The sequence below is a fragment of the Ascaphus truei genome, chromosome 9, assembly GCF_040206685.1.
Source record: "Ascaphus truei isolate aAscTru1 chromosome 9, aAscTru1.hap1, whole genome shotgun sequence".
Taxonomy (NCBI): Eukaryota; Metazoa; Chordata; class Amphibia; order Anura; family Ascaphidae; genus Ascaphus; species Ascaphus truei.
Window position 1 is genome coordinate 25,605,335 of NC_134491.1, and position 23,220 is coordinate 25,628,554.

The 23,220-nt window shown below is 45.3% G+C and overlaps 1 protein-coding gene across 6 annotated transcripts in view; it reads left to right on the forward strand.

The window, feature by feature from the left end:
* PPP1R12B (protein phosphatase 1 regulatory subunit 12B) overlaps positions 1-23,220 on the forward strand; it is a 35,340-nt gene that overhangs the window by 479 nt on the left and 11,641 nt on the right. For 2 of the 6 annotated variants that reach the window (XM_075613945.1, XM_075613942.1), the window contains exons 2-5: positions 7,496-7,630; positions 9,283-9,418; positions 10,055-10,185; positions 12,672-12,713. In XM_075613945.1, the coding sequence (XP_075470060.1) occupies positions 9,406-9,418; positions 10,055-10,185; positions 12,672-12,713 (186 nt within the window). In that variant the 5' untranslated portion in view covers positions 7,496-7,630; positions 9,283-9,405. Of the gene's footprint in view, positions 1-1,829; positions 2,735-6,056; positions 6,216-7,495; positions 7,631-9,282; positions 9,419-10,054; positions 10,186-12,671; positions 12,714-14,734; positions 15,057-23,220 lie in introns of those variants that run through there. The other 4 variants (XM_075613944.1, XM_075613946.1, XM_075613941.1 and 1 more) reach the window with 4 other exon arrangements.

The window sequence follows — 23,220 nt, forward strand, 5'->3', positions numbered from 1 at the left end:
CCAAGTGCCATTTTGTCAAACAGTGGCAATATCTTCTCGCGATATGTCCGGCCCACTGCCATTTTAATTTCTTCACCCTTGTGATGATGGGACAGACGCATTTGCTCATTCTTTTTACTGTCTGTTCGGGTAATACCCAGCATATACCTCTCCATATTTCTTTGGCTAGGTCCCCGGTGGTGACGGCACCAATCACTAACCTCAATTAGGCAGGCCCCACTGTCTTCTCGCGTGTCGGCTCACGCAGTGCGGTGGCGCGTCAGCCAGCAGGGGAGACAACGCGATTGTTTTCCCACGCGGCGACGCGGTCACGTGGTGCGCTGGGAGCCAATAGCAGGGCAGATAGCTTGGACCAATGGGAGCAGTTGGTGTAGACAAATGGTTTTGGCCTCACACCCCGGCCCCCCGTGCCTTCCATCGCTCCCTACAGACCGCAGATCGCGGTTTTAAGCTTTGCACGCACCGCCGGGCGCACGTGCAGAAGCCACCACTGGGGACCTAGCCTCTGAGTGTCTGAAGCTTCTGAAATATCTTCGCATTTAGGGTCCAAGTTTCACATTCATATGTAAGCACGGGCAGACTACACTGGTAGAAAACGTTCTTCTTGAGGCACAGTGGAACGGTCTAGGAGATCTCGCCACCGGCATCTCTTGGCAGCCATTTTGCCAATGAGCCACCGTGATATTTAGCCGTCTGCTGTTTTGCCGCAAAGGTAACCTCCTAAACTTACCTTTTACCCTAAAAGCCCCATACCTAACTCTGTACCCTTACCCTAAAAGCCTGTAACCTTAACGCCTAATCCGTGAACCCCTTAACCTGAAACCCCTAACCGTAACCTCTTAATGCTAATCTTTACCCTAAAATCTCTAACCGTATCCCCTTACCGTAAAACCCATAATCAGACCTCTTACCCTAACCCCCTAACCTTACCCTAAAAAGTTTAAGCCCTTACCCTAAAACCCCTAAAATTAGCCCCTAATACTAACGCTAATCCCTTAAGCGGCGCAACGACTGGCGGCTAGCTGCCCTCGATGGCTAAATAGCAGCGGCGTAGTAGCTGCGGCAAGATGTCTCATTCCACAGTGGAAGGTTCCTTTGAAAAATGGTCTTGATCCCATCTTTATTCTCCTATTGATTTAATTTGAATGGTTTCCATCCATTGATACTTGCTGGCCATGGTAGACGTAGTTTAACTTCCTCTACTTCTATTCCATCTATTTTGATCTTTGTAGACTTGACACATTTGTTGAACATGGTCTTGCTGAGATTCCTATGGAAGCCCATCTTCTTTCTTGCTTTGATGCAGGAAGTTGTCCTGACTTGTGGCAAAAATAACAGTATTATCTAGAAATCATAGATGACTCAAGTGTTCAGTGTTGTTTTGATTTCTTTTTCTTACCAATTCAATAAATAAAGTATTGCTGTAAAAAGCTTTGGTGACATGGTGTCTCCCTGTTGCACACCCGTGCACTTCTATCTTGCTTGTGTTTTGATGTTATCTAATCTTTGATGTGGCAGTCTCATAAATCTTTCTTATAATATCAGTGTACGCTTTTTCAACATGAACATGGCTGACGTGTAGACAGAATCAAATTTTTTTTGTATTCTACAAATCCTAAACTGCGTGGTAGATCGCATTCACTTCTTGCACAACTAAAATATGGTCCATTTTGTTGTATCCACTGCAAAATCTCGTTTGTTCTGTAGGCTGGGCAAAGTCCACAGTCTGCTGCAGCCGATTATCTTCTAAAAAATCTTGTAAGTGCTTGAAAGAAGACTGTTTGGTCTATAGTACTTGAGCTCCTTTTGTCTTCCTTTTTTTCGGTGAGGAAACTGTCATTGTTCCACTGTTTTGGAATTTTCATATTCTTCGAACAATATGTGAAGAGCTCTGCAAGGATATTCTCTACTTTCCCAGCTTCCTTCAAGATTTCAGTACTTATTCTATTTTTCCTTCGGGCTTTTCCATTCTTCATGGATTTTATTGCCTTTGCTACTTCCACTGGAAGGACACATCGTTCATCAGTGGCGGTTTCTTCTTACTCTTGTTCTTCTTATATATGTGTAACCAGGTCTCCTCTGGTCCCCCCGGTTCCTCAGCGTTTCCCCGCATCCCCCTCCCCTCCTCTTACATCTGGTAGCTGTGGGGACAGTAGCAGGTTGCTAGGGAGGCACCACCATGACAGAAAGGCTTGTGCATGCGCAGTGTGTTTATAGCGGTGGCCATTAGGATAGAGCCCTTCAAGGGGAACTACAAGCCCCAGCAGCCCTTGGGGGCGAAGACCACATGGCGCGCAGCAGGCAATAGGGCGTGCAGAATCTCCTGCAAGTAGAGAGATACATTTGGCGCGCTCAGGGAAGCACGTAATTCGGAAGCAGGACAGGGATAGTTAAGGAATAGGTAAGGTGCAGGGAGAAGTGCTCCACTGAACTAGGCCACAATACCCCCGTATGTCCCAGCTAGACTCCTCACTACTTGCTTGTGTGTTGTAGGGAAGGCCTCAAGGCAGGGACGCTCCCCTTAGTACATTAGTGCTAGTCAGTGCAGCGGTGATGGACGCACTCAGTGTGCGCGGCCTGCGTCTGGGACCAGACCAGGCCATCCTCTCAGAGACTTTCTGCTGGTGGTACACTCCAAGCGGGAAGCCACCCCACGTGGAGGCGGATCTTCGGTGGATCAGACTGACCGTTACTTCCCTTACTCAGCGACTCCCGGGGCTGGAGCTCCGGGCAGGTATTTTCCACAAGTGCACCAACACATCGTGGGGCAGCGCAGTCTCACACTTGGGGGCGGGATAGGCCTTCGAGGCCTGGACACTGGTGCCCCTGCACCCAAGTACTGTGGGGATATTCCATGGGTCGGTATCCAAAATACTGTATGTATTATGGTTATAAGCATTGTTCAGTAAATACTGTTGCATATAACCTGTGTGTCATTATTGGGCATAATGTATTGGGAGGGGCCTTCCTACTGCGTAAGGATTCCTCTGAGGCGCTATTAGTAGATACAGATACACACACCCCAGGCTCCCCGTGGCGGAGGATCAAGCCTCCTGTTTGCCACGCAGGTATTAGCAGCATACGTAGTCGCCCTTTATCTGTGTTCTTCTACAGTCTTTTATTGTTGACCCATTGCCTTGTTTGAGTGCGATACCTTGCTTCTTCCAAAATATAAGTCGTCTTTACCTTTTTAGTTATCGTCAATAGTCTTCTTCACCATTTTGCAGTTACAAATGTTTACATCCTCCGTTATATGCTTGCTATGCTTTATAGTATTTATTCTTGCATTTTGGGTATTTTGTTTTGTTTTTTGTTTTTTTCTCTGTCAGTGTTTTGTCTCCTGCTATTTTCTTATACTGTTTTCTGTTCGCGATTCCTCCAGTTTTCTCTGCGCCTTCAGCTATAATCTTCACAAGTTTTTCACAATCATTTGTCAAAGTATCCTTGTGCATCTCGAGCAAGCTGTAGTGGTTTCTCAGTTCTATTGGAATTCTCTGCTTGGTTGTTTTTGCCTTCTTAGGCTGCGGCCCTGCTGCCTTCGCGGCAGGCGGCGCTTGCAGCCGAGTTCCCCGGTCTGCAGAGAACTGCAGGGGGAAAGACAGGGGGGGGGAGTGACGGGGGCACGGCCGTGACGTCACCCGGCAGGTTCGCCGTCATTGGCTGAACAGCCGGCGGGCGTGGCCTAGCGCTCCGTCGCGACTCCTGCTCTCAATTTTATTGAGAGCAGGAGTTTCTGTCGACGTGGCGGCCCCCACTCGCAGCGGGCCCGGCCCCATTGTGGGGCGGATCTTGTCCCTACAGCGTCCGCAACAGCGGACGCTGCAGTAGCCAGCGGGGACCTGGCCTAAATCAGTTTTCTTCTTTCTATGTTCACATTTAGATGTAATCTGCAGCGAACCAATCAGTGATCACTTCTTGTGTTTAAACCAGTGATTTCCAACCTTTTTTGTTTGGAGGAACCCTTGAAGTATTTAGAAAAATCTCGGGGAGCCCCTATCTGGCTGACACATATTAGGTTCGACAGGGGTCAGTCACAACTTTTCATACCTCACGAGCCACCTCTATTTCCCACCCTCTACCCATATATTTCTCTCCCATCCATCTCACTAACTCTCCCCCCTCCCGCCTCGCATGTATTTATCCCTTGCGTCTCACTCTTACTCCCTCTTTTCCTCACTCTCCTGCCCCCCTCTCTTCTCTCACTCTCGCCCCTACCTTCCGTCAATTACCCCACTCTCACTCAATCCACCCTACAAAATGCATACAAAAAAAACCCACCCCTAGGGGGTGGGAGGGTCTGTGGTCCATAGGAGGAACCCCTGAGACAGCTTCACGGAACCCTGGTTGGGAATCACTGGTCTAAACAGTTAAGGACTGCGCAGTCTTCACTCACATGTTTCTTATTAGCTGGGATATGGTCAATTTCATTCTTGATTCCATTGGGTCCATTCCATGTCTGTTTTCTATTTGGATTCTTCTTGAAGAATTAATTCATGATACAGGTTTTTACATTCTGCAAATTCTACCAATCTGTCTCCAAGTTCCTTCCTGTTGTTGGAACCGTACTTGCCAACTGAGCCTTCGTCTTCCTGCTAGGCACCAATCTTTGCATTGAAATCTCCCATAATGGTCTTGAGGTGGCAATTTCTATTGTTGTTAAGTTAGTTGATTTCATGGGAGAGGTCTTCCACTTGATTGTCTGTGGGGCTTAATGTTTGGACATTGACTTTGGTCATTTGAACTTGTATCTCTGTCAATTAAACAATGATTATGGCTGCTGTTTCTGATGAGCTTTCATAATTCACTGAGTTGTTTTTCTATTTCTTGTTAATAATGAAGTCTACTCCACTGATTCTTCCATTGTCTGTACCTCTGTTATATAGTAGGTATTTACTTCATCGTTTCTTATTACTTCACAAAGGCATACAGTATCGCCCCTTTCCCTCTCCCCCTCCCCACCTACCCCTCCCCTTTCCCCACCTACCCTTTCCCTCTTCCCCCATCTCCCCTGTTCCTGTCTCCACCCTCTCTCTCCTTTCTCCCCCTTTCCCTCTCTCCCCCTCCCCTTTCCCTCTCTCCCCCTCCCCTTTCCCTCTCTCCCCCTCCCCTTTCCCTCTCTCCCCCTCCCCTTTCCCTCTCTCCCCCTCCCCTTTCCCTCTCTCCTCCCTCCCCTTTCCCTCTCTCCCCCTCCCCTTTCCTCTCTCCCACTCCCCTTTCCCTCTCTCCCCTCCCTTCTCTCCCCCTCCGCTTTCCTTCTCTCCCCCTCCCCCCTCTGCCTCTCTCCCTCCCCTTTTTCCTCTCTCCCCCTTCCCCTTTTTCCTCTCCCCCTCCCCTTTCCCTCTCTCCCCTCCTCCCTTCTCTCTGCCCCCAATCTGTCTCCCCCCTTCATTCTTTCCCTCCCCCTCCCTCTCTCCCCACTTCCCCTCTTTCTCCCCCTCCCCCTCTCTCTTTCCCCCTCTCTCCAAAATATACCATTAAATGAAAATTAATATCCAAGTATTTCTGGGAGGTGGCCTTCTTGGGTTTTTGACCTTTGTGACTCCGGGTAGCTGCAGCACACTTAGATTTATTGCTAAACCCCTCTTTGAGTTGTCAAACATCCATTGAGGCGGAAGCAGGAGCTGCAGGGTGATTAGTAGTGAATCCCAGTGACATCACTAAAAGAACGGAGCACAGATAGAGCTCGCTGGGGTACATTTAGGGATTTTTTGGGGATAGTTTTGTGTGCAGGTGCTTTATTTGACCCCTTCACGGCCAAAGAGTCAATACCCAGCATATTGTTGTGCTCCCCTTGTTGCTGTTATACTATGCATGATATTATGCATTATTTTGTTGTGATGTCCTGCATATTCGCCGCAATGTTTTGCAGGCCCCTCTGGCAGTGAATGGGTTCATATTTGGAGCCTCTGTTTTAGTCTGGGTGCAGCCGTTTCCATCACCCAACACCTCCTTTCTGTTCGCCCTTATCAGCCGCTGGCTGCTTGACTTATCAGGACCCTGATACGTTCCTCCAAGCTGGGACACCAGGTGGGGGGGGGGGGGGGGGGTGGTCACACAGTGTCCCCGGCACAAATGTTACAGGGTGGTCAGTGGTGCAGGGTCTGTAAGAGAGGGGTATATAGGGGCAGTTACTCCATCCTTCAGGGGGGTCTGAGCAGAGGGGTGTCTGCAGCTCCTGAGGGGACCACACAGACCTCGTCTGGGACACAAAGCAGGTAAATGGGGGCGGCGGATCACCTCTCGAAGATCATCTTAACCACCCACCCCTTAATTTCTTTATTGCCAGGGGGGCGTGCAACACATTGAAGATAATATATATATACTGTATGTATATATATATATAGTGCAGAATAAATGAGTTCTTCAGTATTAGGTGATACCTTTTTTATTGGACTAACAATTTATGTCATAGGACAAGCTTTCGAGAGTTATCCTCTCTTCTTCAGGTCAAGCAATACTTGACCTGAAGAAGAGAGGATAACTCTTGAAAGCTTGTCCTATGACATAAATTGTTAGTCCAATAAAAAAGGTATCACCTAATACTGAAGAACTCATTTATTCTGCACTATCGCAACTGGACTAACATGGCTATTTTCTGCTTTATATATATATATATAGACACACACACACACACACACACACACACACACACACACACACACACACACACACACACACACACACACACACACACACACACACACACACACACACACACACACACACACACACACACACACACACACACACACACACACACACACACACACACACACACACACACTATGTCTCTACTGTAAATCTCGTCTCTGTTTGTTCAGGGATGTCTTATTATTCCCCCCTGTATATCTCAGTGCTCTGCTCTCTCTTTGCTCAGGGTTGTCCCCTTTCTGTCCATATATCTCAGCTCTCTCTTCAAGGTTGTCTTTCTGTTTTTATGTATCTTAGCGCTGCTGTGTCCTTTTTGACCCCTCTTTAATCTCTCACTTTGCTCCACACGAGGTGCAGTCTTATTATCACCCACTGGGTGGCAGTGTCACTCCACTGTACATTATAAGATGACTCCTGTGACATTATGTGAGTGGGTATTTATATACAGTTCTGAGCTGTGATATATGGGTTTATATGTACAGTTCTGAGATATGAGTTATGGGTTTATATGTACAGTTCTGAGATATGAGTTATGGATTTATATGTACAGCTCTGAGCTGTGAGATATGGAGTTATCCTAACATCTGCCTCTGTGTTAGGTACACATGTCTCCCTGGTCCCCACTCACAGACAGCAGGGGACCTGTGGACCCAGTCATTCACACTGCAGGGTGACAAAGTGATACAGACAGAGGCGACCTGTGGTTCATTGAGTTTGTCCCATTGCCCCATGGGGTGACAGTTACAGACGATGGCATGTGACATTTTGGGTTGTTCGTGATCTTTGCTGAGTGCAGCGTTGTGATAATGTCATAGTCCTAAATATTGCAATGTTTCTATGACAGTGAGAGACAATAAGAGACCCACAGAGCAGTCTGCAGGACAGCAGAGACCAAGGGGTAATCCTGGAGGGGAGAGCGGAATGGCACCGGGGCCCTGAGACACCCAGTGGAAGATGGAAGAGGAACCTGGAGGAGGAGGTACCATCCATATACACAGCAATGCCAGCTTCTACTATACAGTATGCAGGGCAGCGACATTGCTAGTCTCTCCCTCACACATGTACACATAGAGAGTGCTACACAATGATATGTATGCACAGCACAGGTACGTTGCAGGCAGCAGCAGCACTAGCCTCCCATATACACGCACACTGTACTACACTATGGCACAAGTACAGCACGGCCAGCGACATATCCCCCCCCCCCCTCCTCACATACACTACTAACCCATGACATGTATACACAGCACAGGTACATTGAAGGCGGAGGCGGTAGGGACAGCCTCTCACGCACACACCATGACATTTATACACATGACAATCTGATACAGTACCATCAAAACATGTATACACAGCAAAAGTACAGAGCGGGCAGCATCAGTACCAGCCTTCCCCTCACTCACACTATTGTCCGTGACATGTACAGTATACATAGCACAGGATCAAATCCCGCATCTCACACTCCATTCTTCTCCTCACTTTTAAAGCTTTACACTCTTCTGCCCCTCCTTACATCTCAGCCCTAATTTCTCGTTATGCACCATCCATACTCTTGCGTTCTTCTCAAGGATGTCTTCTTTCTACCCCATTTGTATTTAAAGCCCTCTCCCGCCTTAAACCTTTTTCACTGACTGCCCCACACCTCTGGAATGCCCTTCCCCTCAGTACCCGACTAGCACCCTCTCTATCCACCTTTAAGACCCAACTTAAGACACACTTGCTTAAAGAAGCATATGAATAGCACTGTGGATAATACTGTACACATGATACATAAAGCTTGGCCCCCTGCAGACGCACTTACCAGAACTCCCTCCTACTGTCTCTGTACGTTCTCCCTACCTACCAATTAGACTGTAAGCTCCTCGGGGCAGGGGCTCCTCGGGGCAGGGACTCCTCTTCTTTAATGTTACTTTTATGTCTAAAGCACTTATTCCCATGATCTGTTATTTATATTATCTGTTATTTATTTGATTACCATGTGTATTACTACTGTGAAGCGCTATGTACATTAATGGCGCTATATAAATAAAGACATACAATACAATACAGGTACACTGTGGGCAGTGGCAGTACCATCCTCCTCCTCTCACAGTACATACACACACAAACACACCATGACATGTATATACAACACAGGCAGTGCCAGCCTCTTTCACACACACACACACACACACACACACACACACACACACACACACACACACACACACACACACACACACACACACACACACACACACACACACACACACACACACACACACACACACTGATATGTATAAACTGCACCGGTACAATGCAGGCAGCAGCAGTGCGAGCCTCCCTCTCACGCATGCGCGCACACACATAGCAACACCATGACATATATACACTGCACAGGAACAGTGCGGACAAAGGCAGTGCCATTCCCCCCTCACACACACTGCTACCCCATTACATGTTTTCACTTGTACAGGTACAGCGTAGGCAACTCACACACACATACACTACTGCATCATGACATGTATACACAGGCAGCAGCAGTCACAGACTCGCCCTCACGCACACCATGACACCATGACATCTATGTACAGGTACAGCACAGGCAGTGGTAGTGCCAGCCTTTCTCTCACACACTGTGTTCTTTTGCAGTCTGCTCCCTGTCGCCCTCGATTTGCAGCCACCCCTCCTGAGAGCCCTGGCACGCCCTCTGCGCCCGCTTCCTTCTTTTCAGTCAGCTCCCCCGTCCTGCAGGGGTCAGGTCCAAGCTGTTACATGGGTCAGAGGGGTGAGTATCAGGTCATTATAACCCAGGGCTGTATCATTAACCAATTAGAATAATACTTCCAACTAAGCCAAGAGATCATCTTATCTTACCGCGATGTGCATCTCACACGCAGCGCTGTGATTGGCTCTTTCTGTTGTCATTAAAACACTTACCCAGTACCCATCGAGGTCTTGGAATATTCCAGTCACCCGCAGTTCACAATTCAGTCAGTCGCCTCCCTCTCATGAGATAAGAGGGTGCCTCGCACACAGGATTCCTATAAGTTAATAGGGCCAGTGACAGCTCCCTCTGATGGAATAAAAGAGGTGCCTCACACACGGGATTGCTATAAATTAATACGGTCAGTGGTGCCTCCTTGATGGTATAAGAGGGTATCTCATAGATAATTGATCACTGAATAATTAAGGGTTCTGACAAAGATATATTGTCACAGCCCTTTCATCTTAAGTGATCAACTGTCTACGAGTTTGTCGACTGTCCCAGGAGTTACTAACAAACCATACCATTTAAAAAAAAAAATATGACTACTTTTATTGTGATAAGAGGGAGTCTCACACATGAGAATCTTTATGGGCACTTTATCGGATCAGTGACGCCACCTTCAGATAGAATAACTCACGCTCTATGATGTCACAGGGACGCTCAACTCTGAGCCACCCGCTGTGCAAGATTGTGTGGATCAGTCCCTGACGCGTCTTTCTGTCCGAGAGAAGAGGAAGCACAGGGAGCAACGGAAAGGCACGGGGGTCCTGCTCTGCGGGGAGTGGGTGAGTGACACTGGTGGGTAAGGGCAGGGGGGAAAACAGGGACAGCTCTGCAACCCTCTGCCACTCTTGCTAACCTAGTCTGTTACGGTACTAGAGGGAAAAAAGGTGTGTGTGTATATATATATATATATATATATATATATATATATATATATGTGTGTATATATATTGTGATGACCACACCACGTTGTAGCTTCTTTTAGTCCCAGATAAAGGCAGGAAACGTCGTATTTTCTATGCAGGGGTTTATTTTCAGGGATTTAATCAAATGCTAACAGGCCCACCGTCCCTTTAAATCAAAACAACACATAAAAATAATACCTATTTCCTTTAGGGAAAGCTAACTACACCGTAGCGTTCGCCCTCACTAACTGCCTGGCCAGCTATGCTGGTTCCCAGACAAAACATGCCCTGGCATATGCAACAATGTAACACCGTCTCTGCATACAACAATAAAATGTTTTGCTTATCTGTCAGTCCTTTGGAGCAGACGTCCCTGCTGCAGCACGGTCTCTCCTCCTTTCTTCCTAGGGAAACTCAGCCCCACGTTGAGCCCAGAGAAACTCCTCTGTAGGTCCTCTGTAACCAGCTTCCGCAGCTGGGGAGCACTTCTATCTCCCCCCTTCTCTGGGGAAAAACAGTCTCTCAGCATAGCAGCTTCAGTGGTGCCTCTTTTAAACCACTTCCTTGTTCACTCAAGGAGTCTGATTAACTCCATTAGTTAGCAGCTACTGCTGGCTTCTCTTTGAGGAATTAACTCTTGTGGACTGGAAAGCATACTTACTACACTGTTCCAGCCCCTAGAGGACAGCGATGGTATCACAATATATAAAAATATTACTTGTGAGCACATTCACATGTCTTGGACAGGTCTGCAACCCTGCTTTTCAGCATTATCACCTAGCATACAGTGCTTCCACTGCAGCAAGGGATTCTGGAAAATGATATGCAAATGAGCACACAATCTAAAATGTGTGGAAAACTAAGTACACCCTTACTGCTTCCATAGGAATTAAGATGCTAAGTAGCAGACAGGTGCTGCTAATCAAATGCCCTTGATTAATTGATCATCAGAAAGTATGACCACCTCTATAAAAGCCGAAGTTTTAGCGGTTTGCTGGTTTGGAGCATTCAGGTATGTGTTAACACAATGCCAAGGAGGAAAGATATCAGCAATGATCTTAGAGAAGCAATTGTTGCTGACCATCAATCTGGGAAGGATTATAAAGCCATTCCCAAACAATTTAAAGTCCATCATTCTGCAGTGAGAAAGATTACTCAAAAGTGGAAAACATTCAAGACAGTTGCCAATCTTCCCAGGAGTGGACATCCCAGCAAATTCACCCCATGGTCAGACCGTGCAATGCTCAGAGAAATTGCAAAATACCCAAGAGTTACATCTCAGACTCTACAGGCCTCAGTTAGCATGTTAAAGTTCATGACAGTACAATTAGAAAAAGACTGAACAGGTATGGTTTGTTTGGAAGGGTTGCCAGGAGAAAGCTTCTTCTCTCTAATAAGAACATGGCAGCACGGCTTAGGTTTGCAAAGTTGCATCTGAACAAACCACAAGACTTCTGGAACAGTGTCCTTTGGACAGACGAGACCAAAGTGGAGATGTTTGGCCATAATGCACAGCGCCACATTTGGCGAAAACCAAACACAGCATATCAGCACAAACACCTCATACCAACTGTAAAGCACGGTGGTGGAGGGGTAATGATTTGGGCTTGTTTTGCAGCCACAGGACCTGGGAACTTTGCAGTCATTGAGTCGACCATGAACTCCTCTGTATACCAAAGTATTCTAGAGTCAAATGTGAGGCCATCTGTCCGACAGCTAAAGCTTGGCCGAAATTGGGTCATGCAACAGGACAATGATCCCAAGCACACCAGCAAATCTACAACAGAATGACTGACAAAGAAAAGAATCAAGGTGTTGCAATGGTCCAGTCAAAGTCCAGACCTCAACCCAATTGAAATATTGTGGCATGACCTTAAGAGAGCTGTGCATAAACAAATGCCCACAAACCTCAATGAACTGAAGCAACGTTGTAAAGAAGAGTGGGCCAATGATGTAAGAGACTGAAAGTCATTCAGAAAACGATTACTTCAAGTTATTGCTGCTAAAGGTGGTTCTACAAGCTATTGAATCATAAGGTATACTTAGTTTTTCACACATGGCTTCTCCATTTTGGCTTTATTTTTGTTAAATAAATTATGACACTGTGTAATATGTCATGTGTTGTTGTTCATCTGAGGTTTTATTTACCTAATTTTAAGACCTGCTAAGGAACAGTGATTGTTATTATATCCTGATATGCACAGCCATAGAATTCAAAGAGGGTGTACTTTCTTTTTCACACCACTGTATATATGTATATATATGTATATATATTGCACTGAATATTAATATTGATTTGATTCTGAAGTATAGAAGCCGCTGCCTTCTTTCTGATCTCTCTGATAGATTCTTCCTCCCTGCAGGATGCTGATGGCACTGAGGATGAGGAGGGGGCGTGTTCCTGGGTGAGTAACGCAGTCTGAGACTGTACCCCGGGCATTTTTATCAGTTATAATTAATAAAGCAGGGTGATATGACATGCATATAAACACAAAATCCTAAAGTACACCTGCAAGGTGCCACTGACTCTTATTAACTTATAAGAATTCTGTGTGTGAGACACCCCTTATCCCATCAGAGACAGGTGCCACTGATCCTATTATGTTAAATACTTTCCAATTCTTCGATTTAATTTATCATCATAATATCTAGAGCTTTTTCTAGAGCAAAGAGTGATCTCTTTTCTGGGACGTTTCAGTACAAAGCACTTTACAAAGACGCATAAAATGCAGCCACCACTGGGATAAAATGCATGCATGTACTTAAGAGATATAAAGGGAGTTTGTGTAAAAGCAGAAACTTTAGATATTAGTTCAATTGGAATAGCTTTTGGCTTGGCTTAATGTCAATTAAGCTCTTGGCAAAGGAATGCACTAACTGCCCCTCTGGCAGTGAGTAGGTTACACACTCGTATAAGCACGGAATAAGGAATAATTCCAGCTGTGCGGGGGTTATGGGAATCACAGTGAGAAGAAGGGGCAGCACAGATTTCCCCTTTTAGGTAAAAGTCCCTGGCAGATGAATCTTCCCGTGTCCCAGAGCCAGACAGCCTAATATGGTAAGGTATGCCCCTGACATAGCCTGCTATCCTAGAGCGGGGCGCTGACAGAACCGAGAGAAATCCTACATAGCATAATGTGTGGCTATACCTGCAGACAGAGCCTCCACCATATACTGTATTCCATTTGTGCAATAGGATCTTTATAGGACAAAGTCTACATGGTGTGGTCTGTTTGCACCATAGGAGTTTTCTTGTGTCTGTGCCTCAGTTTATTGGGCAAAGCCTCCAACGTATATTCTGTTTATACAATAGGACTTTTCTATTGTCTATGGCTAACTTTATAGGATGCAGCCTCCATTGCATATTCAGTTTCTGCACTAGGACTTTTATAGGGTCTGTCTCGGTTTAGTCAGAACGGCAGTATATACAGATGTCTCCCATACGTATACGTTTGACATCACACTTTCTGTGTGTACAAATCACATCGCTAGGCTCTGTAGCTGAAGGGAATGTTTTCCCAGCTCTGTCTGGGCTCTGACCCTCTCTGGGTGTTTGTTTGTAGAGTAGCAGAGCGTCACCTCCCTTCCTTCACTGCTCCGCACAGTGCTCAGTGTTCTACTTCCTTTAACATGAAAAGGATATGTGTGTGTGTGTATGTGTGTGAGTGTGTATGTGTGTGTGTGTGTGTATTTATTTATTGTGAAACTAATCCGATGTCTTTGCTGCAATCCTGCTCAGAAGGTGTTTTGTTAGAGAGGTGTGGTGTAGTGATTAAGATGTCTTGTGGCCTTAGTTTCCACACACTCTGCTTTCTTTATCGCTCCGTCACACCCTGCTATAATTAAAGGGTAATAGGAATATATTTTATATATATATATATATATATATATATATATATATATATATATATATATATATATTTCAGTGACATTTACGCAGCTGCCTCAGGGATGAAAGCCTGACATTGCTGCTGCCACCTCAGGTGTGGGAGCTTGACATTGGTGCAGCCGCAGTCAGCGGTGGGATCCAGAAATGAGTGCAGCTGCTTGAGGAGCGGGACCTCTGGGATGTGATCTTGACATTGATGCAGCCACCTCTGTGGTGGAAGCCTTACATTCATACAGTTGCTTATGGAGTGGGATCCTGCCATTAGTGCAGCCGCCTCTGGGGTGGGATGCTACCATTAGTGCAGCCGCCTCTGGGGTGGGATCCTTACATTAGTGCAGTCGCCTCTGTGGTGGGATCCTGTCATTAGTGAAGCTGCCCTTCCGTCTGACTTTGGACATAAGGTGGGATAGTGAGAAGGTGTTTGCTGGCTGTCTGCTTTTTCTGTATAGCTGCTATAACACGTGCTGCTAAACCAGCTGCATAGTTAAGCTGCAGGTAGGCGGGGGGAGGCACGCCCCAAACAGGAAGCACAGGCTCAGAGTTTATCCTCATGCCTGGTAACCTATGCACCTGAGCAGCTTCTCCAGTAAGAGGGTGGGGACGTGCTAGGCAGCTAAGCTATCACTCCTTTAAGAGGTGGGGGCTTCTAGGCAACTGAGCTATCTCTCGAGTAAGGGGTGGCGGGTTCTAGGCAGCTGAGCTATCCAGTAAGGGGTGGGAGGTGCTAGGCAGCTGAACTATCTCTCGGGGGAAGATGGCAGAGCCCAGCTGGCGAAGGGACCCGGTGGCGTACGAGGGGCTTGGGGTACAGAGCAGATTGCTGCCATTCCGCAGCACAGAGGGTCTGAGGAGCAGCTGGGTGCGTATAGCAGAGGAACACAGCCATTGCCAATCCCTGTGTATTTGTGTTATTGTGACATGAACAGCTATCTCTCACTGTGTCACTGTCCTATGAACAACTATCTCTCACTGTGTCACTGTGACATACACAGCTATCTCTCCCTGTGCATTAATGTCCTATGCACAGCTATCTATCTCTGCTCCTCTCTGTATAAAATGTACAGCTATCTTTGTCCATGCTCCTAAGTGAAATAGCTACACATCTCATAGTGAGATCTCTGTGATAATGAACATGTTGTGCTTTATATTAATACTAAGTATCTATACATTGATAATGAACAAGCTGCGCTGTATAATAATTCTGAGTATCTATACACTAATAATGAACATGCTGTGATTTGTAATGATACACAGTATCTAGGAAGTGACAATGAACATGCTGCACTGTATCATAATGCCGAGTATCTATATTCTTATAATGAACATGCTGCACTGTATCATAATGCAGAGTATCTATATTCTTATAATGAACATGCTGCACTGTATCATAATGCAGAGTATCTATATTCTTATAATGAACACGCTGCACTGTATCATAATGACGAGTATCTCTATACACTGATAATGAACACATTGCTCTGTATAATGATGGTAAGTGTCTTTATATACTGTAAACCTGCTGGTTTAGGCTGTGGCCCCAGTCCTCCCTGCTACACCCAGACTACGGCGGCGGTCTGTAGGGGAGCGCGGGGCCATGACGGGACATATCTTACCTTCCATTGGTGCGCACCGAACGCGTGATCGCGTTGCGGCACGGGTACACAACATTCTTGTTTTCCCTGCCAGTGTGCACGTCACAGCGCTTGTGCGCCCACACACACACACGGCCACTGGGGCCTGCCCCATAGAGGGCTGTGCTGTGGTGTGTGGGCGGTGGCGGGCACGCCGCAGCGGCCACTGGGGACCTGGCCTTATAGTTACAGGAGGGTGCATGGGCTGCACTGTATAATGATGTTGAGTATCTTTAGACACTTATAATGAACATGATGCTGTGTATAATGATGCTCAGTATGTATACACTGATAATGAAAATGCTGCGCTGTATATTTATGCTGAGTATCTATAAATTCATAGTGAACACGCTGTGCTGTATTGTGATGAGAAGTATCAATACACTGATAAAGAACACGTCGTGCTGTGTAGTGATGCTGAGTATCTGTGGGTGCTGGGTAAACATGCTGATTATAGTTGCAGGAGGGCGCATGGGTATAATTATAGGGTGGAGGAGAGAAGCAGCATGTGCTGACAGAACCTGGCTGCCCGGATCTCCCTGCCTCTGCACACATTCCCTCCACACGCCTCTACTCCTCTTTCCCACTTCCCCTTTCTTTCTAAAATCTACCTCTAACTCCCCAATAGGTGTCTTATTTCATATTCATCTCTCTTCTAAATACCATTCTTTCTTAACTGGCTTCCTCTTTTTCTCCCCCCTTCCTCTTTCCCTTTCCTCTCTCTCCCCCTTCCTCTCTTCTTCCACCCCCTTCCTCTCTTCTTCCACCCCCTTCCTCTCTTCTTCCACCCCCTTCCTCTCTTCTTCCACCCCCTTCCTCTCTTCTTCTCCCCCTGCCTCTCTTCTTCCTTCCCCTTTCCTCTACTTCCTCCCCCCTTCCTCTCTTATTCCTCCCCCTTCCTCTCTTCTTCCTCTCTTCTTTCTTCCCCCTTCTCTATTCTTCCTCCCCCTTCTCTCTCCTTCTCCCTTCCTCTCTTCCTCTCCCCTTCCTCTCTTCCTCCCCCTTCATTTCCCCCCATTCCTCTCTCTTGTCCCCCCTCTTCTCTCTCCTCTCTCTCCCTCCCCTTTCTCCCCCTCTCTTTCTCTGTGTCCCCCTTTCCTCTCTCTGTAAGAGGGGAAATACTAACAGTAATAGAATTACTGACCCTCCCCATAACGCAATAAACAGAGTAATACAACGATAAAACTTTAATAAATATATTTTAAATAAATGTAACAGATTGGTACAGGGGATTGGTAAATTAATGAAAAGATTAAAATACTCACTAATCTAAATACTAATCTAAATTTAAAGCAATATTAAAATAAATAATCAATACACCATCTTTAGATCTATAACAATGTTAGATCTCAGTTTAAATCAATTACAATCTATTTAACCTAGTACTTATCTTTTTTCTCTCGTTGGTCTGCTGAGGGAAGGACCATAGTTTGAGCAATGAGTACGTTTCTTGTATGCTGGTACTGTAGCTCTTCTCTTTTTCCCTTATCTAACTCTGTAATCTAATCTATAATAGATTATTACTCTGTGTCATACTAATAGACCAATATATATTCGTCGCGATTGTCTCCAAGATCTCTCTTACTTCTCTCTGCCGACCCGGACACCCCGTCCATCCTCAGAGATATTAAAAGATCCTTCCTGTAGCTGATCTACTTCATTGATCGAAGAGTCCATGGTCCTCGTTGGTCGTGGTCTTTTCCAATTTAAGTCTCACCCTTAGTCTCTGGTTACGGTTTCCCGGGTTCCAGGATTACCAGGCTCAGCTGGATTTTCCTTTAGGCTAGCGGCTTCCTCATCAGACATAAATGGCACAGTCAATTGCACTGAAATTGCTTCAGGAGGAGAGGACTGTGGCTCTGACTGCCTCATTCTCTCTAGGCGATCCCTGAAACATACAGGGCTGCATTAGATTATGATGTAATGTGCGCTCTCGCCCGGACCCCTGCTGTGGTCTAATCGTGTACATACAGTGGTATGTCGGGATTAGACTGCCTAATCACTACATAGGGAATAGATTCCCATCTATCACTTACCTTTCCCATGTCTTTATTATTTAGTCTGCCACTATCACCCTGTCCCCTGTACTAAAGAGAACAGAACATGGATGACCAAAGCAGCGCTCGCCCCGGGACATAACTTCCTCATAACCACAGCAAGCAGCTTTTTCGTGAGCTAGATGTAATCTTTCATGGTGATCATTTACCCAGCTATCTGGATTAAAAGAAGATTCTGGTGTAGGAGTCTCAAGGATCAGGTCTAGAGGAAGCCGGGCATTTCTTCCAAACATTAAATAAAAAGGTGTGTATCCTGTAGTGCAATGAACAGTGTTGCTGTAGGCCCAGACCAACTCTAGGATGTGTTCTGGTCAATCCCTTTTCTTCAAGTCATCTAATGCTCTTAACATACCCAATAAAGTCTGATGCAAATCTTTCACATACTATTGCTTTGGGGGTGGTAAGGGGTTGTCCTGGACTTTTAAATCTTGTGTCGTTTGCATAATTCGGCTAACATTACAGATTCAAAATTAGCTCCTTGATCGGAGTGGAAGCGTTGCGGGCCTGAATGGGATATTTGACCACGGTCACTTGGCCGCAACCAAATTGCTACCGCCGCTCAGCCACCAGTACAACTCGCCTCCGCTCGCCTCGCTGCCAGTCACCTCGCCACCATCCAACATTTTTAAATGTCCTCAGAGGATCTCCCCTGCCGCAGGGCACAGCAACAGATCTTCCCAGCTGCCGCTGTTCCACAGTGGCATTTGTGAGCTCGGCCACTGATCTCTCCAGCCGCAGGGCGCATCTCCCCAGCCGCCGCCACTCCAGCGCTAAATAATCCATTGGCGACTAGTTTGAGGGGAGTTTTAGTATGAATACTCTGTACTTGTGCCCTTTGTTCCTGCGCTTTGCTCAGCATGCATCATTCACATGTAAGGCCGTGCCTATAGTCGCTTTGTCGCCGTCACGCGCACTATAAGCGCACGCGGCGGCGGCAATGTATTTGTTTTCGGGCGACGTCGCCGGCACTATAAGCGCGGCCTACCACACACTCTTTCTACTTCCCTGTGAAGATTGGGATAGTAGAAATAATGACGTAACTGCTCTAGGGTTTTCTCTTCCCCAAAGTGGCAACTAGTCTGGGGAGGTCACTGGATGGTAACACTATTTGACAGATTTATCTTCATTCTTTTTTTAAATATACATTCACCTATAAAGGATGTTTTCTTGTTTCTGTCACCTTTCCCATTGTCTTATTATTCCTCATACAGGAAGGGACATTCTAACTTCTGACGACTTGGCTTATTCCCTCTCTTTCAGAAAGCTATCACTGTTTGTAACTCAGGGTCTTCTTGCTGAAGGGTACGCCATCCCTCTTTGTTACAAATAGCAGGAGGATCTAATTCCATTAAAGACTTATTTATTTAGGCACCATCACATATCTGAGCACAAGCTTTAATAACTGGATACTCAACAGTTTAGAACCATAATATTTCCAATCCTTCTTGATCAAGTTCCCTTTCTTGTGTCGGCCAGTCGACTGGGTTCAGAGGTGACGCGTCTGCATTAGTGTGGATCTTTCCTGGTTTGTATTTAATAGTGAAGTTGAAATGAGCTAGTCGTGCTACCCAGCGCTTTTTCAAGGCACCCAACTTGGCGGTGTTTAGGCGTGCATGTGGATTGTTATCTGTTACTACCACAAATGAGGAAGTGGTCAAATATTCCGCAAACGTTTCTGTGACAGCCCAAATAAGCACCGGAAACCCGAATTTAAAAGAATTATAATTGTTTCTCCTCCCTACTCTCTACTATCCTTTGGCTTTTCACAGAGAGATACACAAGGAAGCGGCTGCTTCCCCAATAAGCCTTGAAAGAGTTTCTTGGATCACACCAAAAGAAAGTAGATACATAGGAAAAGAGGACAACAATGCAATGTACATGTTTAAATGCCATGTTTAATTTTTTCTCTTCTTAAGATTGTAAGTTTGTATCATTTATATGGAAATGCTTATTGTATGATGTCTATCTCTCTAAAAACAATAAAAAAAATTGAAACAAACAAAAAAAAAGAATTATAATTGTCAGGGTTCTTTTCTGAAAGACGTAAGCTTCAACTGGCATAAGCAGTGATCCGCTCTATCCCATCTTGCACTTGGGCTAGAACAGCTCCTAATCCTTGAAGATTGACGTCTGTATATACAATGAACAGGCTGTTGGTAATCAGCATAGGACAATATGGGGGCTTCACTTAACCTTTGTTTTAAATGTCGGAAAGCGTCTTCTTGTTCACTTACCTAATCCCAGAGCGTGGCTCTACTTGTGGTCCTATTATGCGGCTTTGTGGGATGTCCACTCAAAAGCTTATGTAGTGGGCTGGCAATTCTGGAAAAAATGTTAATTTTCATATTGCTTTGATTTTCTCAGGGTCAGGAGCCACAACTTCTGCATTCACTATATGTCTTACACTTTTTCCTCCTCTTTCCCATGCTCTCCTTTTCCTTCCTTTTCATTTCATGGATTCTGCTGTTTCCCCTTATGGTTGCTTGCACCACATCCCCTTCCCCAATTTTCCCATCTGTGTGTGTAGTGTATCTATGTATTTTTATTGGTACTGTTATGTTTACATTGTATTACTATTCATATGTTTTTTAGATCTATCGGTTTATAGCACTTACAACAGTCATATCTCAAACACTGTATGAACTTATTGATGAACACCATCAATATTCATTTTGCCTATGTTTGATCTCAGGATATACTGTGAAGTTATCATCATAAGGTTTCTGTGGGACACCCATCTCCGGTTTTTACTTCTCACCCATTAGCAAAACAATTAGACTTATTGATGTCTTCTGCTAGAGAGGGTTTATGAAGCCTTTAGTAAGTGCACCAAACCACCGCCTGACGAAGCACATGCGTGTGCGAAACACGTAGTGGTAGAACTATCATTTGTATCAGTTTCTGTGCAATTGTAAATCGTCCTGTGCATATTATGTGTACTTAGCCAGTTGTATTGAAGTCTTATACGTCCAGGAGACGCGGCAGCTTGTTACACTGTGACACGTAAACCCGGAAGTAGCGTAGTATTGCGGAGATACCGGTTGATCCCAGCGCGCGGGATCGATCAGTCTGAGTACTGCACTCTCTCCAGACTTTAGACCAACTGGCGTGGCAGCCGGACACTTGATCTCTCAGATATCCACTGGACTACTAACTTTGTACATGTAAGTTACTACTTGAATTTTTATTGTATTGTCTAATACATACTTCGTCACCCTTGGTGCGCCCTTGTGCTTTTCTTTCTTCTATGACTGGTTCGCCGGTGGAGTTTCTCTACAGTGGACACTAGTGGAGGAGGGGATTGCCTCCACGCATAGGAGCTGCAAGAGGGGGGAGCTGAGCTACTTCAAGATTTTCTTAGGAAGCATGAGCATGGATTGAAACCATCTGACTAAATATTTGACTTGTGTTTGTAGAAGGTGACATTTTGATGTTTCTAATTTCCGTCCGTGATTCTGTAACCGTGAAAACACAAGGTCAAATGATGTAAGTGACTGTCAAAATCCCAGGAAAAAACAATTGTCATCTAAATATATTAGCACAGTTTCATATTTCTGATCACCCAAACAATGTTCCATTAGTCTTTGGAATGTTCCTGCAACATTAGTAAGACCAAAGGGCATACGGTTGAATTCATATTGACCCATAGGAGTCACAAAAGCAGTTTCTCTCTGTGCTCCGGATCCATGGCCACTTGCCAGTAACCACTTGCTAAATCTAAGGTTGAGAAGAATTTAATCTTCCGAGGAGCTGCAAATGATTCCTCAATTCATGGTAGAGGGTATGCATATCGATGTGCTTTCACATAGAGCTTGCCGTAATTGACACAAAAACGCAGACTAACATCTTTCTTTCTAACTAACACAATTGGTGCAGCCCATGGACTCTTGCTCTCTCGGATTGTCCCATTATTTAGCATTGAGCATTCTTCTAAGCATTGCCTTAACTTCTTGGTATAGAGCAGGAGGAATATTTCTGTACCTTTCTCTTACAGGGACAATTGCGCCCGTGGGTACCTGATGGCAAATACAATGTGTACACCCATAGTCTTCATCATGTTTAGAAAACACATGTTGATGTTTTTAAACTAGAGACTCAAGCCGTTTCTTCTGTTCTGTGGAGAGATTTGCGCCTGGAAGGTTCACAGTCTATTAATGGATCGTGAATGATGGCTGTTGCTTGTTTAATTTGGACCTGATGAACATTCATTGCAATGGGGACTGAAGTTGAATCTGAAACCACAACATCTAATATTTTTTCAGTAAAAACATGGTGTGGTTCAATTCGGATTAATTCACCCAAGACTGTGTTCCGATTTATTCTTAACGGTTTATCTCCAAGGTTCATCATTATTATAGCAAAGCTACCAGCTTTTACAACTGCTAGCGTCCTGCGATCACCACTCTTTTCCGTAGTTTGTTAGTCAATAACTGCTCTAATAGAACAATTCCTCTCTTGGGATGCCACTAATACAGACGCACGCTTCAGTAATTATTTCTTGACGTGCTGGAATAACTAATCTTCTTCTATATGGGCAGCGAACTATTCCATTCTTCCCCCCTCCCCCCCAGCTGCAGTAATTTATCTGTTCTTTGGACAGACACTGCACATCTGTCGTAATCTTTGTTCTGTAGGGTTTTTGGACATTTATTTCCAATAAATGGAGCCTATCTCCTTAAGAAGAAGACTATCCAAATCCAGCAGAACATTCATCCCTATAATTACAGGAACTCCTTTCATGGCTTGTCTTTCTACTATAACACCTCTTTTTTTTTTTTTTTTTAAATATTCTTCTAAAATAGAGTAACTTGAAACCAGGCATACCCACCAAATTTAATTTCCAAGTTATTTGCAGCTTTTATGGTGAACCAGTCTTGGGCATTATATATGCTCTGGCCCTTTTCTTGAAAATGTTCCTGAAAGTAACGATGTGTCATTGTAGTAACTTGGGAGCCAGTGTCCAAAAGGCAAGCTGTGGCTTTTCCATTTAGCTGTGCCCACACAACTAGACACTCTCCAACAATGTCCATTATGTTTGTAGTTAGGACTTTTGAACAGACTCCCGCTGTCTGGCGACAACAGTGTGAAAATGTATTTTAAAGCCGGTTCGTTATTGTTTGGTATAGCAGCTTTACAATATCGGGCAAAGTGACCAGGCCCTTCACATCTTCTACAGATGACTGGTTCTGGGGTACCTCTCTCATTGTGCTGACGTCAATAAGAACGATGTTCAGTCCCTTCCCAGGATCTGGGTTGGAGTATTCTTTGACCTTGCATTTTCTGCATGTCTTTCCAAACAGATTCAATCTCTTTCCTCATCATCAGCATTGTGATC